This window comes from Mobula birostris, chromosome 16 (genome assembly GCF_030028105.1).
Source record: "Mobula birostris isolate sMobBir1 chromosome 16, sMobBir1.hap1, whole genome shotgun sequence".
Lineage (NCBI taxonomy): Eukaryota > Metazoa > Chordata > Chondrichthyes > Myliobatiformes > Myliobatidae > Mobula > Mobula birostris.
The window spans coordinates 73,186,513-73,204,700 of NC_092385.1; the positions used below are offsets into that span (position 1 = coordinate 73,186,513).

Sequence of the window (18,188 nt, forward strand, 5' to 3'; positions counted from 1 at the left end):
ATGTATGGATTTCCTCTCCAAAGAGCCTGATTCCAGTAACTCAGCGAATGTCTTGTTTATTACTGATCACTAAACTGGATATGTTCAAGCCTTTCCTACAAAGGATCAGAGGGCATCCACAGTGTCCAAAGTGTTATAGGAAAAGTATTTCATTCATTATGGCAACACACATCAAAGTTGCTGCTGAACGCAGCAGGCCAGGCAGCATCTCTAGGAAGAAGTACAATTGTCGTTTCGGACCGAGACCCTTCGTCAGGACTAACTGAAGGAAGAGTTAGTAAGAGATTTAAAAGTGGGAGGGGGAGGGGAAGATCCAAAATGATAGGAGAAGACAGGAGGGGGAGGGTTGGAGCCAACTGGACAGTTGACCAGCAACTTTGATGTGTGTTGCTTAAATTTCCAGCATCTGCAGAATTCCTCGTGTTTACGTTTATTATCATTCATTATGGCCTTCGCAGATGGATGCATACTGATCAGGGAGGATGATTTCGGGAGCAGGCTCATACATGAGCCCCTGAGCATGTGGGGAGTTGAGAAGTCAAGGACTACACCTTATCACTCTCGGGGTGATCCCCAGCCCAAGATGTTCAACTGGACGTTGCTAGACATGCTTGGAACCCTGGAGATCAGCAAGAAGAACAAATGGAATCAGCATACTGGACATCTGGTCCACTGCTGTAACTGTACACAGAATGAAGCTCCTGGATACTTACCATATTACTTGATGTCTGCTGTGAAGCAAGGTTGCCTGTTGACCTCTGTTTTGGCACTGCTGGGGAAGATTTACCACAGAAGACCTATCTTAAGCATGTGTCTGACATGAGGAGGGAATTGAAAAAGGCTTATGAACTAACGGAGGTCTCTACAACCATGCAGAATCAAGGAAACAAGAGGCAATATGATCAGAAGATTAGGTTCTCCCAATTGATGCCTGGAGATGGAGTTCTCATAAAGAACTGGGGTTACAAGGGAAGCTGCTGACTGCTGGGTGGTTATGCCTTATGTAGTGGAGAGTCAGATGCCAAATGTGCCAGTTTTTCAGGTGAAACCTGAAGATGGGAATGGACCTGTCAAAATTCTCCATTAGAGCCACCTTCTACCTCTGGGACAAGAGGTGTGTGTTGATCCAGAGCCTGACGTAGACCCTACAACTAGTAGGCAGACTTAGCGGTGACATGGGAGAGACCTGAAGGGGACCTAACCACTGAATGTTTTACCTACTCAGAAATGTGGAAATGGGGGTGTGGTACATGTTACCTGATGCAAACTCTCCAATAATTGATGAAGAGGTTCCCAAACATCCCCACACTGATGTGGATGAAATGGAGGGGGGAGGGGAGGATTAGCAGTGGATGGACAGGCTTGCGACTGGACAATGAAGGGAGACTGAGCTGTAAAGTTACTCAAATGAATCTGAACTCAGCCAAGTGACAGGGGATCTGAGTTGCTGGAAGGCACAAGAAATGGACAGGGGGAGGCCCCTCCACATAGACAGGAAAGATCCCAAGGAGCGTCTGAAACTGAAGAAGTAGATGATGGGATAAGGAGGTCTCAAAGAGTCAGGAGACTCCCAGATAGACTGGCTTATGTTGGACTGGGGGACAGAGCTTTGCGCCTTTCCCCTGGTGAGATATGCCACTACCATTTACAAATGGATTGGAGGTCCTGACAGCACAAAATTCCTTTGAAAACTGTGTTATTAATGAAGGAATAATAAACTATTTCAAAGTCATGAGGACATGACTATTTTTGGCGGGGAGAGAGTGTTATGCCTTGGTTCACATATTTACTGTTATGTTGTACGTATTTCATTTTAGCAGTTCTATAAGAGCAGTCTGTTCTGCTTTCAGCCTGTTTGGGTTATTGTTGAAGATAAGGGATGCTGAGGAATATGTGACATCCTATTAAGATGGTGGAACTGGGAGAAGGTTCAAGAGAACACGGGGGCGGGGGGAAGATTTTGTGAAGGGCTCCTAAGATTGGGCTTGGTCTTTTGTTTGGGGGGAGATAAGGCGAAGATGTTGGAGGGAACCGGTCGTAGGATTTGATCTGGTGTGAAAACACGACTTGATAGAGTCAAGGCGTGGAGGTCTACCAAGGACTGGTGAATTTGGCTTTGGAAGATTTGAGCTCCAACCTGTTCACATTTAACTGTTTAATTAACTTTTTGTTTATTTTTCTTTCCTTCCTTTACTAACTCTTTGGTTAACATTCATAAAAATACTTCCTTCATAATCGAATACGGAAGATTTGAGCTCCAACCTGTTCATATTTAACTGTTTAATTAACTTTTTGTTTATTTTTCTTTCCTTTCTTTACTAACTCTTTGGTTAACATTCATAAAAATACTTCCTTCATAATTGAATACAGTATGTAATCTATTATTTCATGCCAATGGGTTATTGCAGAGGTAGTAAATCACACAGTATTCACACAAACCAGGGCCTGGGTAGCCGAGACATCCAAACCGCATGAAATTGGTGGGACCAAAGTCATATACTCCCTAGGTGGATAGAGCCGGAGAAGGTGGGTTCTCACCGCCGAATTCAGTGGCTAATGAGCTGCAGTTCCAGAGATGTCCAGTAAAAGCGAGTTCCAAAAGCAATAATGTACAATTTACAAAATAGAAATAAAACATTTAACTCTCAAAATCCCAAAGTGAAGTTGCTTAATTTATAGAAATTGAGTATCGTATTAATTCAAAAGAAGAAGCCCATAAAGTTGCAAGAAATAGCAGCAGGTCTGAGTATTTTAGAATCTAGCAGATGGCTAAGAATTTGATGGAAGTCAAAATAAACTAAAGCATAAGCTGGCTTTATTAAAGCTGACTACAGCATAAGAATTTTTAGACGACCGTAAAAAGCAGAAAAATAGCAAGGGCAAATATGAACTCCTTACAGATCAAGCTAGGAGAGTTTGTAAAGGAGAATGGGAAATGGTAGGGGAATTAACTCAATTAACTTTTTATGTGTGTTGCTTGAATTTCCAGCATCTGCAGAATTCCTGTTGTTTGAGGAATTAACTCATTATTTTTCATGGGGAAAGACAGTGGGCTTATTCTTGCTGGGCATATTAAGAGCTAGTGAGAAAGGGAAATAGAAGAACTACAGGAAGTATAAGTCAAAAAATAGTACAAGAGAAGTTTGAATGCTGATAAATCCCAGGGGCAAAAGGAGTGGTATGGACATGGTGGGTCTGTTTCTGTGCTGTACAGCTTTATGATTCCATGACTAAATGAAGTCAGTCTGCACAATATTCCATTTTGTACAAAATGAGAAAAGAGCAGAGTGGGGGAAAATACATGAAAAGGAATGCGAGCTTGTTCGAACAGTGTCACATTTTTGCTTTATTAATATCTGCCTGTCTCCTGTTGAGTCCCACAATAGCACAGTAGTTAGTCCAGAGAGCCTATTCCACACAGTATCTCATTAATTAAATGAATTCATTTGCAGTTTTAGAACTTGTGGTCAATATTTTGGCTGCTCCTAGTTTGCCTCCATCCAACACAGTCACAAACTTCAGGAGAAATTGAACAGCCACTTACTAATATTTGTACTGCATGACAGTACTAAGTCAGATCCTGGAGTTTGCTATTCCATGAATTTATTGCTTCACTAATATGTCCAAACTTTTGAATGAAAATAATCGAAAATCCAACCTTGCCTGGCAAGAATGTGAACAGTACATACTTAACCTCCTTCAAGGCATGAATATCAAGAAGAAATCTAATTTTCAAATTAAGGTAAAGCTAATACTATTATGTACTTGAAGAATCAAAGTACAAACTTGGATTGTGACTCCACCGTGTTGAGCCAACCAATTGTTACAGTTGACATGAACAGCCAAATTTGGCTCCCACACAGAGGAAACATCTGGAGAATTAATTAGCTGTTGTCACCAGATCTAAATTTGTGCAAGACTTTTGGTGGATTTGTTTTCATAATTTATTTGTTCACGTGATGCTCATATCACAAGAAAGCCACTTATTTATTGTCTATCCCTAATTGGTCCCAGGATGGAGAGGCTTGATAGAGGGCGTTTGTTGAGGACATTGTTACATCAATCAATGCTTTTTCTTAATGATTTATTTATGACTTGAATTTAAGTTCTCCAACTGCTGTTATGGGATTGTAACTTATGTTCCTGGATCAATATTCTATGCCTCAATATGTGTATCCAATCATTTCTCATCTATTTTACCATACCTCTGAGGTTGGTGATCATGCAGACTAAGGAGCTGGTGGTAGACCTGAGGAGAGCTAAGGCACCGGTGACCCCTGTTTCCATCCAGGGGTCAGTGTGGACATGGTGGAGGATTACAATACCTGGGGATACGAATTGACAATAAACTGGACTGGTCAAAGAACACTGAGGCTGTCTACAAGAAGGGTCAGAGCCGTCTCTATTTCCTGAGGAGACTGAGGTCCTTTAACATCTGCTGGATGATGCTGAGGATGTTCTACCAGTCTGTGGTGGCCAGTGTGATCATGTTTGCTGTTGTGTGCTGGGGCAGCAGGCTGAGGATAGCACACACCAACAGAATCAACAAACTCATTCGTAAGGCCAGTGATGTTGTGGGCGTGGAACTGGACTCTCTGACGGTGGTATCTGAAAAGAGGATGCTGTCCAAGTTGCATGCCATCTTGGACAATGTCTCCCATCCACTATATAATGTACTGGTTGGGCACAGGAGTACATTCAGCCAGAGACTCATTCCACCGAGATGCAACACAGAGCATCATAGGAAGTCATTCCTGCCTGTGGCCATCAAACTTTACAACTCCTCCCTTGGAGGGTCAGACACCCTGAGCCAATAGGCTGGTCCTGGACTTATTTCCTGGCATAATTTACATATTGCTATTTAATTATTTATGGTTTATTACTATTTAATTATTTATGGTGCAACTGTAACGAGAACCAATTTCCCCCGGGATCAATAAAGTATGACTGACTATGACAATGACATAACTTAAATGTGACTGTCTCCATTACTGTAATCTTTCTGAAGAAATAAGCCTGATTTTAAATTCACTTTTCTCTTGACTGGACAGAGATGAGAAGCCTGCTGAGTTACACCAGCATTTTGTATGTATTTCTCTTGACTGGAATCAGAATCAGGTTTAATATCTCTGGCATATGTCATGAAATTAGTTGTTTAGCAGCAGCAGTACATTACAATATATAATAATAAAATCTATAAATTACAATAAAAAGTTTAGATAAAAAAAGAAAATGAGCTTAAATAAGTAGTGCAAAAAGAGAGGCAAAAATACTGAGGTAGTGTTCATGGGTTCATTGTCCATTCAGAAATCGGATGGCAGAGGGGAGCTAAGAAGCTATTCCTGAAATGTTGACTGGATCACCAGGGTTAAAAAAATTCTTCACAAGAGGAAGGAAAAACCTCCTGCTAGCTTAATTCACAATAAAAGAAATGATGCTGAAAGAATCCAGGACTTCAGTTTTACAAATGGGAATAAAGATCTGTTTAATTATTAATTAATTGGGTTTTATTTCTATCCATTCAATTAAGATATATATGTATCTTTGAGAATTGAGTTTACCATGTTGTGTGACTTGATGCATAGCTCTGCCTCTCATGGGTTGGCAGTAAACTAATTTCAATAAAAGATCTATTAAGAACTGTTATTTGCCTTTAAAGTTCTACCTCTTTCATTTGCTGTAGGGAATGCTCTATTGCTCTCCTTATTCCCATATTTGGCAACAACACTGAAGAGCCTAGTTACGTGAATGCGAGATTGGCATTCGAGGCCTTGTGTTTGAGTCTGGAGCTTGAAGTCCTGTCCTGGGGTTAGAGCACTGTGAAACTGTGTTGAGAGGGAGTAACTGGACTTCTTTTGCTGTTAATGATCCATCACTTGGTATGTGCTGATTTGTTCTGCCGAGCATTGTAAGCATGCTATGTTGGCACCATAAGGTGTGGTGACACTTGCACATCCTTGGGTGTGTTGGTTGTTAATGTGCTTTGATGTACATGTGATAAGTAAATTTGAATCTGAATCTGCCTACACCACAACTTACAATGACCAATTAACCTACCAACTCGTATGTCTTTGGACTGTGGGTGGAAACTGGAGCAACATGAGTAGGGGGGCGTGGCTAAAGAAAGGCAAATGGAATTTAACTTGTCCAAGTGTGAGGTAAGTTGAAGCAGGTCAGTACTTACCTGACATACAGAAGGTGCTATGGAACACAGAGACTTTGGTGTATAGGTACCTAGTTCCCCACAAGAGGAGACACAGATAGCCTGGTTTATGAAGCTTTGATATGGGCCAATTGCAGGCAAACGAGACTCACTCGGATAGATTACTTTGGTCAGCATGGATGAGTTGGCCCAAAGGCCCTGTTCTGTACCATGTAACTCTGCAACTCTCTGACCACCCACTGCCCCCGTGAGAGAAAGCAGAAAGTAAGTTGTTTCAGCAAAGCTCACACACTAAACTTCAAGGAGCGTTGATCATGAGACTGCTACTGTGCACTCACCTACTTAATTTCAAATGATCCGGGCCCTGGAGAGACATGATTTTTTTCCCTCTCCTTTTGCACTACTTAATTAATTTTACACTTCTTACTGTAATTTATAATTTTATTGTTCTGTATTGCAATATACTGTCGACACTAAACAACAAATTTCATGACATATGCCGTGATATTAAACCTGATTCAGAAGTCTGATTCTGAAAGCGAGTTCAAAAAATATTACAGAGGTAGGCATGCCTTCAAAAACGATAGGAAGGTAAAACCATAGCTGTGTTTAAAGCATCTCACATTCTTTTGTGTATGACTTATGAACAGAAACAGTGCATGAAAGCCCAGAGAGTGTTGATTATATTAACGTGATGGATTTTACTGTTTTGCTTACCTAATGCACTTCTCGACCAAAACACATATTTTCGGCTCAGGTATGGCATAGATTACACCAAACCTGTTGCAATAGCATGACATCACTAGCTCGCGTGAATGCTGCTCTTGTATCCAATGAGATTAATTCATGATTAATGGTGGGGAGATTAGTTATCCGAACCAGGACTATGCACCATTTGTAAATGTCAGTGGGAGGAACTTTTAGTCTTGAAGCCTGTCCTAGATTTAAACCAAGAGAGTGACAAAATAGTACGGAGCTCAGTCCGTCAGCTCATCCTCTTATATTTCTGCCATGGAAAGCAAATTGTGTTTTTATCTCTTGATGACCCTTTCCAACATTCATGTTAAATAATAATAAGAGGAAACATTCAAATTACGGTCACAAATCGCTCACCACTCGGTTGTATTTTGCCCCATTAGGTATTTATTGTTGTATTTACTATGGCAGTGTATACAATTAACTCTTTGAGCTCTGGGTGATCATTCTGATGTAAATGACAATAAATTGATCTGAGTAAGAATCACTGGTCCACAACAGAGCTTTAATAATTGAAAATATGTTTGAATATTGAGCCAAGTCTATTAACAAACTGTTTGTCATTTATACATTTTCCAAAGTTAGTTTGAAATTACAACAGTGAGCTTTTTAGTCGGTTTTCACCTTTACCCATGCAACAGTTAAAGCAGCTATCTTTCCTTTCAGTAAGAAAGGTAATGACTACTTTCTTATGTGTAAGCATCCAAAAAGCAGCGGATTTCTCAAATAAAAAAAGATAAATACTGGAGATATACTGGAGATTTTGGTTAATTGGGCTATCATTTAATTGGGACAGCTGCTTACTTGGATCAACTCTTAAAGAACAAAAACTAGTCATGAAAATAGCCGACATTCCCTTCATTTACTTGGGCACTATCCCACTTAATTGGGACAGGAGACTGTTAACAAACAGTTTCTAACTAGTCACAAACAAGAGAAAATCTGCAGTACTGGAAATCTAAGCAACACACACAAAATGCTGGAGGAACTGAGCAGGCCAGGCAACATCTATGGAAAAATGTACAATTGACGTTTCAGGCCGAGACCTTCAGCAGTTTCTAACTAGTGCCAGGTGCATGCATTTGTGTGGCCGCTGGACACTACGCCATGCTTACAGCAAACAATTTTTAAATAGCACCTGTTGTGCATCCATGTGTTCAAAAAGCAGTCATTTTTGTCACTGATAGTTGGCAAGAAATACGCAGTAAGGTAAATTAGAACTGTTCTGCAACACACATAAAATACTGGAGGAACTCAGTAGGCCAGGCAGCACCTGTGGAAAAGAGTACAGTTGCTGTTTCGGGTCGAGACCCTTCATCAAGACAGGAATAAAATGAGGAGTCAGAGTAAGAAAGTGGGACGAGGGGAGGAAAACCATAAGATGATGGGTGAAACTGGGAGGGGAAGAGGTGAAGTAAGGAGCTGGGAAGTTGATTGGTGAAAGAGATACAGGGCTGGAGAAGGGGGAATCTGATAGGAGAGGACAGAAGACTATAGAAGAAAAGGGGGAGGAGCACAAGAGGGAGGTGATATGACGGTAAGGAGATAAGGCGAGAGAGGAAAATGGGAATACGGAATGGTGAAGGAGAGGGAGGGGTCATTACCTTATCTCATTACCTGCCTATCACCTCCCACTGGTGCTCCTCCCCCTTTTCTTTCTACTCACAACACTCCAAGTGTAGTCTGACCAATTTCCTGTCAGATTAGTTCACTCACCACACCCCAGTGAAATCTACAGTAACCAATTATCTTCCAATCTGCAAGTGTCGGAATGTAGAAGATGGAAGGACATGGACATGGTGTAGGTAGGAGGGATTAGTGTTTGGGTGTTTTTGATTTGCTTTTTAGCTGGTTTGACACAACATTGTGCATTGACTGGCTTGTTCCTATGCTTTATTCTATGTTCCAGATCAGCAGTTTTCTGCGATACTCAAACCACCTCGTCTGACATTAACAATCATTCCACGGTCAAATTCACTTAGGTTATATTTCTGATGTTTGGTCTGAACAACAAATGAACCTCTTGACCATATCTGCATGCGTTTATGCATTGAGTTGCTGCCACATGATTGGCTGATTAGATATTTGCATTAATGAACAGCTGTACCTCAGAGTGGCCACTGAGTTTGAGTCTGAGTAATAGAGTTTGAGTTCTCTCTTAGGGCAGACCTTTCATTTTAATCAACAGCACTAGTTTCAGCTGTGAGGTAGTTGGCACCTTCACTTCATTTTAGGCAGGCGAAATCAGCTGTAAATGAGGTGCAGGCAGCAATGTCCAAGACTACAAGCACTAGGTTCCCTTAGGTTGTCATAGCTGTGTGTGTCTCAAATAGTCTTTGACAACAAGTTCAGCTCCTGGCCTTCACGTGTGGCTTAGCTACTGTCCAGCAGAACTGTTTCTACTGACAGGGTGAAGGTGGGTTACTGGCACCTTAAAACCATTCACTCTGGGCAGATGGGGTTCATTAGCCATGCTTAGCATTTCATCTATGAGAAGGAGAATGCTGATCTCAAATTGCTGCGTTGCAGCTATACCCAGTTATGGGGAAGGTTTTAAGAGTAAACCCCAAGGAACAATCTGGAGCTGGAGTCCCTTAGGCAGTCCAACAGTGACTGGCAACTCCTGCGACACTGTTAGTGCCAAATGGTATCAGTCTCTGCCCTCCCTTTGGATTCATCATCTGTGTGGAGAGGGGTAGCCTGCTGCATGGGCAACAGTTTGTTCTCCGTATCATACTGCCCTGTGTTCCGGCTTGCACACTCAGCTAGGATGCAACTTCCATGGTCAACCCCAACCAACACAGAGTCAATTATAAGCAATGGGCTGTCAGTTAGAAATGTGAGTAAAGGAAATTTCCCTCTACACATTGGAACTGATGTTCACTTTTGAAAATAGGAAAATGGCAACTGACCTCAGATGCTCTTTCATCTTTTCCTTTATTGATGGACCAGTCCTTTCTGTTCGATGTGCCACCCTTTCTAGATCCTCCTCATCCAGGACTTGCCGATCCACATGGTAAATTGATTTCCGCATCCGCAGGTCGGGAGCTCCCTGATCTTCTGATCTGGCAGTCATTTGGATTTTTGGGTTCAGCACCAATCTTCAAAGTGTGGCAGTAGGATGATAAGCTGGAAAGAAGTTATGGTGCAGGAGTAAACAAAAACAGCAGCTAAAAAATCAGTGCATGCATCGAGGAAGTAGTTCTAATTGTAATGGCAAAATCCAAAGAATATTCACAATTTACTCACTCTCCATCAATTGTTAAGTTCCTGGCACAAATTTATAGGAAAGTTTCAGAGGGATTTGGGCCAAATGGAACCAGCAAATGGAAGCATCTTGTGGAACTTTAAAAGTTGGGCTGTGTTGCATTTGCTGACTCCATCTATGATGGAAACATAGAAAGATAGAAACATAGAAAATAGGTGCAGGAGTAGGCCATTCAGCCCTTTGAGCCTGCACCGCCATTCAGTACGATCATGGCTGATCATCCAACTCAGAACCCTGTACCTGCCTTCTTTCCATACACCCTGATCCCTTTAGCCACAAGGACCATATCTAACTCCCTCTTAAATATAGCCAATGAACTAGCCTCAACTGTTTCCTGTGGAAGAGAATTCCACAGATTCACCACTCTCTGTGTGAAGAAGTTTTTCCTCGGATCTCAGTCCTAAAAGGCTTCCCCTTTATCCTCAACCTCCGACCCCTCGTTCTGGACTTCCCCAACATCGGGAACAATCTTCCTGCATCTAGCCTGTCCAATCCCTTTAGGATTTTATACGTTTCAATAAGATCCCCCCTCAATCTTCTAAATTCCAGCGAGTATAAGCCTAGTTGATCCAATCTTTCATCATATGAAAGTACTGCCATCCCAGGAATCAATCTGGTGAACCTTCTTTGTCTCCCTCTATGGCAAGGATGTCTTTCCTCAGATTAGGGGACCAAAACTGCACACAATACTCCAGGTGTGGTCTCACCAAGGCCTTGTACAACTGCAGTAGTACCTCCCTGCTCCTGTACTCGAATCCTCTTGCTATGAATGCCAGCATGCCATTCGCCTTTTTCACCGCCTGCTGTACCTGCATGCCCACTTTCAATGACTGGTGTATAATGACACACAGGTCTCGTTGCACATCCCCTTTTCCTAATTGGCCACCATTCAGATAATAATCTGTTTTCCTGTTCTTGCCACCAAAGTGGATAACCTCACATTTATCCACATTAAATTGCCATGAAGTTGCCCACTCACCTAACCTATCCAAGTCACACTGCATCCTCTTAGCATCCTCCTCACAGCTAACACTGCCGCCCAGCTTCGTGTCATCCGCAAACTTGGAGATGTTGCATTTAATTCCCTCATCTAAGTCATTAATATATAATATATTAATATAAAACAACTGGGGTCCCAGCACTGAGCCTTGCGATGGAAGAGGCCAGCAACTTTTATAATGCTGACAGCAACACTCCTTTTTTGATGCAGTTGTTTATTCTGAACAAATCTGACCTCATGCCTGAGTAAGACTATATCACCATAGAGCCAGGGAGCAGAATTAGGCCATTCGGTGTATCAAGTCTGCTCCACCATTCCATCAGGTCTGATTGATTTTCCTTCTCAAGCCCATTCTTCCGCCTTCCCCCAATAGCATTTGATGCCCCTTACTCATCAAGAGTCGATCAACTTCCACTTTGTGCTCCCAGTGACTTGTCCTCCACAGCTGTCTGTGGTAATGAATTCCATCAATTCACCACTGTCTAGATAAAGAAATTCCTACTTATCTCTGTTTTAAAGAGATGTCTAAATATTGTAACTGCACAGGAAGCTTTTCCACAACTGCATTTTTATCTTCTACTCTCAGATTACAAGTTGTTTTTAATGGGAGGAGCATGAAGAAAATAACAGAAGGAACAAAGGTAGTCATAGCTCCATAAACTTCTCCACATCTTCAGAAATGTCTAGCTCATCCTCTATCTCCATTTCCTATCTGAAACTCTTGTCCCTTCATCCTTTCTTCTCCAAATATCTAACTTTTTCAGCAATTTGACATCAGCAGCTTAGCATCCACAGTCCTCAAGGTTAGAAAATTCCAGGGATTTCCACTTCTCTGAATGAAGAAATTTCCCCTTACTTCAGTCCTATGTTATCCAATCCCTTTCCTTGAAAGGGACAGTACCTGGCATAGTCAATACATCTTATAGCATTAAGATGCATTTATGAAAGTTTCCTCTATATTGCAATTCCAATAAGCTTATCAACACATTGTGAAATCATGGTTCAAATATCAAATAAGGAAATTTTCATGCTGTCCTTGCCACTCATAACTCTCAGGCAATGAGATAAATTATTGAAATGAAGTGGGTAAATGATATGGTGGTATAAATCCAGCCATAAAATCAGGATATACTGGAAATACTCATCTGGTCAGGCAGCAACTGTGGAAAAACAAACCAAGATGATGTTCCAGGTTGGAGTCTTTTCCTCAGGACCTATGTACATGGCATAGAACTAGTTAGTGATTCACAACTACCAAGGATCAACTCCACCTTCTTCGACCTTTTATTGGATTTTGTCAATATGTTATTTAGAATTAATCATATGATCAAAATATTATGTGAAATGATCCTGGATTTTAATGTGAGAAAAAATTAATGAATTCAGGTGGAATATGTCAATCACTTTATTCTCAGGAAGTGACAAGTACTGAAATAACTGATGTTATTATCTCCCTCTGATTCATCCACTTGACAAAGGGTATGAATGATCCAAGTTTCCCCTACTCAAGCTCTGGAATGATTGCCTTAATGTTTGCCCTGTGTTTCACCAACTTGGTCCCCGTAACATATAGCAACACAATGCACTCTTTTATTCCATCCACATTGTTCGCAACTTTGTCAAGTTGAGGGCAATTTTCCACAAGCTTCGTACTCCTTTCAGTCCCAAATGATATGCAGGCTCAGTAGCACAAAGATCATCTACCGTGACATGACTTGTCCTATGGCCAGATCTCTCATCCTTTTTTTACCCAAGACACAGCAAGTTGAAGGCTTCCCTATTAGAATTGACAGATTCCTCTCTGGACACCTCAACCACCCAGAATTCTGCTGCCCTTATCCTGACTTGCCTGATTCCTGTCCATGCTGACCCCTATTTTGTTTATTCTGTCATACAGCATACAAAACCCTAACCTAATTATGGACAATTTACAATGACCAATTAACCTACCTGGGACACCTTTTGTCTTTGGGAGGAAACCAGAGCATGTGGGGAAAGCCATAGAAGACATATAGAGACTGTGTACAGAGGACACCAGAATTGAAATTCGAACTCCAAAGCCTTGAGTCATAATAGCATTGTGCTAACCACTACGCTACCATGGTGCCAGTGTGCTTTAAGAATGTAGACCCAACACACAGGACCAATGCATCCCAAAGAAGAAGTAGTATTCTAAAGGCAGGTTGACACAACTCTGGTTGACAAGGGACATCAAAGCCATCATAAAAGCAAAAGAGACGGCATATAAGAGAGCAAAATTAGTAGGAACTTAGTGGAATAGGAAGCTTTTAAAAACCAACAGAAGGCAACTAAAAAAGTCATAAGGAGCAAAAAGATGAAATATGAAGGCAAGGTAGACAATTAGATCAAAAAAGATGCCAAAAGATTTTTCAGATATATAAAAATAGAGAGGCGAGTGTAGATATCAGAGCAGTGGAAAGTTACGCTGGAAAGGTAGTAACAGGGGCAAGGAAATGGCGGATGGACTGAACAAGTATTTTGCATCAGTCTTCACTGGAGAAGACACTAGCAGTATGCTGAATGTTTGAGAGTGTCAGCGGGCAGAAGTGAGTGCAGTTGCTATTACTAGAGAGAAGGAGCTTGGGAAGCTGGAGGTTCTGAAGGTAGGTAAGTCACCTGGACCAGATGGACTTCCCCAGAGTTCTGAAAGAGGTAGCTGAGGAGATTGTGGTGACAGTAGTAAGGATCTTTCAAGAATCCCTAGATTCTGGCATGGTTCTGGAGCACTGGAAAATTGTAAATGTCACGCCACTCTTCAAGAAGGGAGGGAGGCAGAAGAAAGAAAGTTATACGCCAGTTAGTCAGACCTCAGTGGTTGGGAAGATGTTGGAGTTGATTGTTAAGGATGAAGTTTTTGGGTACTTCGAGGCTCATGTTAAAATGGGCTGAAGTAAGCATAGTTTCCTTGAGGGAAAATCTTGCCTGACAAACCTATTGGAATTCTTTGAGGAAATAACATGCAAGACAGACGATGCAGTGGATGTGGTGTACTTGGATTTTCAGAAGGCCTTTAACAAAGTGCCACACATGCGGCTGATTAGCAAGGTAAGAGCCCATGGAATTACAGGAAAGATACTAGCATGGATGGAGCATTGGCTGATTGACAGGCAAAGAGAGGGAATAAAGGGAGCCTTTTCTGGATGGCTGATGTTGACTAGTGGAGTGTTGCAGGTGTTGCTGTTGGGACTGCTTCTTTTTTGTTGTAATCAATGATTTGGATGGCGGAGTTGATGGTTTGCAAACGATATGAAGGTAGATGGAATGCAGATACTGTTGAAGAAGCAGAGAGGTTGCAGAAGGACAGACAGATTAGGAGAACATGCAAAGAAGTGGCAGATGGAATATAATATCAGGAAGTGTATGGTCATGTACTTTGGTGGAAGAAATAAAAGCATAGAATATTTTCTAAGTGGAGAGAAAATTGAAAAATCTGAAGTTCAAAGGGACTTGGGAGTCCTTGTGCAGGATTCCCTCAAGGTTAACTTGCAGATTGAGTCAGTGGTGAGGAACACAAATGCAGTGTTTGCATTCATTTCAAGAGGACTAGAATATAAAAACAAGGATGTAATGCTGAGGCTATATAAGGCACGGGTGAAACCTCACTTGGAGTATTGTAAGCAGTTTTGGGTCCCATATTTAAGAAAGGATGTGTTCAAAGGAGGTTCATGAAAATTCTTCCAAGATTGAAAGGCTTATCGTATGAGGATGGTTCTGAGGATGGTTCTGAGCCTGTACTTGCTGGAATTTAGAAGAATGAAAGGGGATCTCATTGAAACCTATTGAATGTTGAAAAGCCAAAAGTGGGTGGATATGGAGAGGATGTTTCCTGTAATGAGGGATTCCAGGACCAGAGGGCACAACCTCAGAATAGAGAGATGTCTATTAAGATTGGAGATGAGGAGGAATTTCTTTCGCCAGAGGGTGGCGAATCTGTGAAATTTGTTGGCACAGGCAGGTGTGGAGGCCAGGTCATTGAGTATATTTAAGGCAGAAATTGATGGATTCTTGACAAGTCAGGGTGTGAAAGGTTACGGGGAGAAGGCAGGAGAATAGGGTTGAGAAGGATAATAAATTAGTCATGATTAAATGGTGCAGCAGAATCTATGGGCCGAATGGCCTAATTCTGCACTAGCACCTTATTGTCTTAAAATGTTATTCTGACCTTTCAGCTTACTCCGAGGTTACTCTAACACTTCCTTCCCACATAGCCCTTCAGTTTTTTTCATCCATGTGTCTGTCTGAGTCACTTAAATGTCTCGATTTTATCTGCCTCCAACACCAATTCTAGTAGCATATCCACACACTCATTTCTCTCTCTGTAAAAACACTTACCTCTGATATTCCCCCATATATTTTCCTCCGATAATCTTAAAATTATGCTCTTTTGTATTTGCCATTTCCAGCCTGGAAAAAAGGTGATGGCTATCCACTCTATCAAGTCACTTCTCATCCCCCTTTGTTACAAAGTGAAAAGGTCTAATTCGTTCAAACTTTCCTCAAAAGGCACACTCTCTAATCCTGGCAATATCCTCGTAAATCTCCCCCGCACTCTCTTTAAAGCGTCCGCATCTTTCCTGTAATAAAGTGCATTGAATTGAAAGTGTATTTTCTTATGAAAATATAAGCTACACAAAAAAAACCCAACAGCTTCACTTGAATAGTAAACTTGACAAACTTAAGACATTGTATCCCACAACTAATTTTTAATTATGGACAGGATTGGATTAGGAACAACAGATGAATCACAGCTATATTTTTCTCTTTAATGTTTTGGCTATATAAATTATACAACCTAAGAGTAATTATGAACTCTTATTTATGGAATCTCAGTATAAATGTTAAATTAAATATACTCAGGAACTAAAGTAAAGTCTTCAGAACAAGCTAACTGTGAAGGATTATTTGTTAATGTTAGTTCTGTCATTTTGTTCCATTATTAGATAGTAATTCAATCTAATGAAAAAATAGACCAAAATCATGTCTGTACTAACAATCTTCAAACTGTGAAAGACAAGTCTCAAGTCGAGTGTGCAGTCATTTGAGATAATGGCTGCAACAGTAATTAAACAATTTGTTCAAAATGTCTCCTACTATTTTAAATGCAGATACAATAACCAAGCAGGATATGAAATCTTTGTTGCTTTTGGTTTCTAGACAGATTAAAATTAGTTCAAAAGTAACTTGTACACATTTTGAGCTGTTCTATAACCTACAATTCTCTGATTTCAACAGCTTTTTTTAACAAATGGCTGGCAATTACTTTATGATTATACAGTAACATTCTGAGATCTTCTCAGTGAATCCAAGTTGAAGCTGAAGTCCATAGATCCTGCTAATATCAAGTTTAAATAAAGTAATTATTAAAGGAAAAAATCTACCTTACCTCAGGGATCTTTGATTACACTGTTCGAACCAGGCTATGCCTTCTTGATACCTTCGAAGTTATCCGTACCAGGATTTCGCCACTCAATATCTTTTATATTCTGTCCCACAATCTTTCTTGGATTACCCTTTGAAATTAACTGCTCATGAACTACAGATAAGTCCCAACCTTTGAGCTGTTGATTTAAAGGCAGCTGTAATTAAGACATGCAGCACTCTGATTAAGTTATTGGACAGGTATCTGGAGATCTAGATTAATGATCTGGCCACAAGAGTTTGAATTTCTTTGTGGTGCTGAGGATTTTAAATGCAAATAACTTAAAAAGCTTGCAATATAAATGTTAACTGTGAAACTGCTGGATTGTTGTAAGATTGCTCTTGGTTCATAAACATCCCCTGGGAAAGTAACGTTGTCACCCTTCCTGGATATGATGTATAAAGAGTCACATAACACTACAGCACAGAAACAGGCCCTTTGGCCTAACTAGTCCATGCTGAACTATTAATCTGTTTAGTCCCATTGACCTGCACCTGGACCTTAGACCTCCATACCCCTCCAATCCATGTACCTATCCAAATTTCTCTGAAATATTGAAATTGAACTCGCATCCTCCTCTTCTGCTGGCCACCTTTGAGTGAAGAAGTCCCCCCTCATGTTCCCTGTAAACACTTAACCTTTCACCCTCAACCCATAACCTAGTTCTCATCTCACCCAACCTCAGTGGAAAAGTCCTGCTTGCATTTACCCTATCTATTTTGTGTACCTTTATCAAAACTGCCCTCATTCCTCTACATCCCAGGGAATAAAATCCTTACCTATTTAGATCAGGCCCTCAAGATCTGGCAACATCCTTGTAAAATTTCTCTGCACTTTTTCAATCTTATTGTTATCTTTTCTTTAGATAGGTGATCAGAACTGCACACAATACTTCAAATTCAGGCTCCCTAACATTTTGTACAACTTCAACATCACATTCCAAATCCTGTACTCAATGCCCTAATTTACGATAGCTCTCTTTATGATTCTATCTACCTGTGACATCACTTTAAAGGAATTGTGGATCTGTATTCCCAGATCCCTCTGTTGTGACTCAAGGCACATTACTGTTGATATTAAATGAACAAAGACCATTCAAGGAGGGTGATGTACACACCCAGTCAATTGACAATATACTGGAGCTTCTGATCCATGAGGTTCCTGTAGAAAATGATGTTGACCCTTTTCAGAAGTAAATGTGGAATTCTACTCTGCACACAAGAATAACTAATTTAGAATTATCAGTAAAATGTAACCATATAACCATATAACAATTACAGCACGGAAACAGGCCATCTTGGCCCTTCTAGTCCGTGCCGAACTCTTACTCTCACCTAGTCCTACCGACCTGCACTCAGCCCATAACCCTCCATTCTTTTCCTGTCCATATATCTATCCAATTTAACTTTGAACGACAACATTGAACCTGCCTCAACCACTTCTGCTGGAAGCTCGTTCCACACAGCTACCACTCTCTGGGTAAAGAAGTCCCCCCTCATGTTACCCCTAAACTTTTGCCCTTTAACTCTCAACTCATGTCCTCTTGTTGGAATCTCCCCCA

General features: G+C 40.9%; 1 protein-coding gene across 2 annotated transcripts in view; it reads right to left on the minus strand.

Moving 5' to 3' along the window:
- The window catches only part of LOC140211224 (solute carrier family 26 member 6-like), a 150,168-nt gene that overhangs the window by 103,027 nt on the left and 28,953 nt on the right, over positions 1-18,188 (minus strand). The window contains exons 1-2 of one of the 2 annotated variants that reach the window (XM_072280843.1): positions 16,592-17,044; positions 9,832-10,048 (exon numbers count right to left, since the gene is read on the minus strand). In XM_072280843.1, coding sequence (XP_072136944.1) covers positions 9,832-9,995 — 164 coding nt within the window. In that variant the 5' untranslated portion in view covers positions 9,996-10,048; positions 16,592-17,044. Of the gene's footprint in view, positions 1-9,831; positions 10,049-16,591; positions 17,045-18,188 lie in introns of those variants that run through there. The other variant, XM_072280844.1, reaches the window with a different exon arrangement.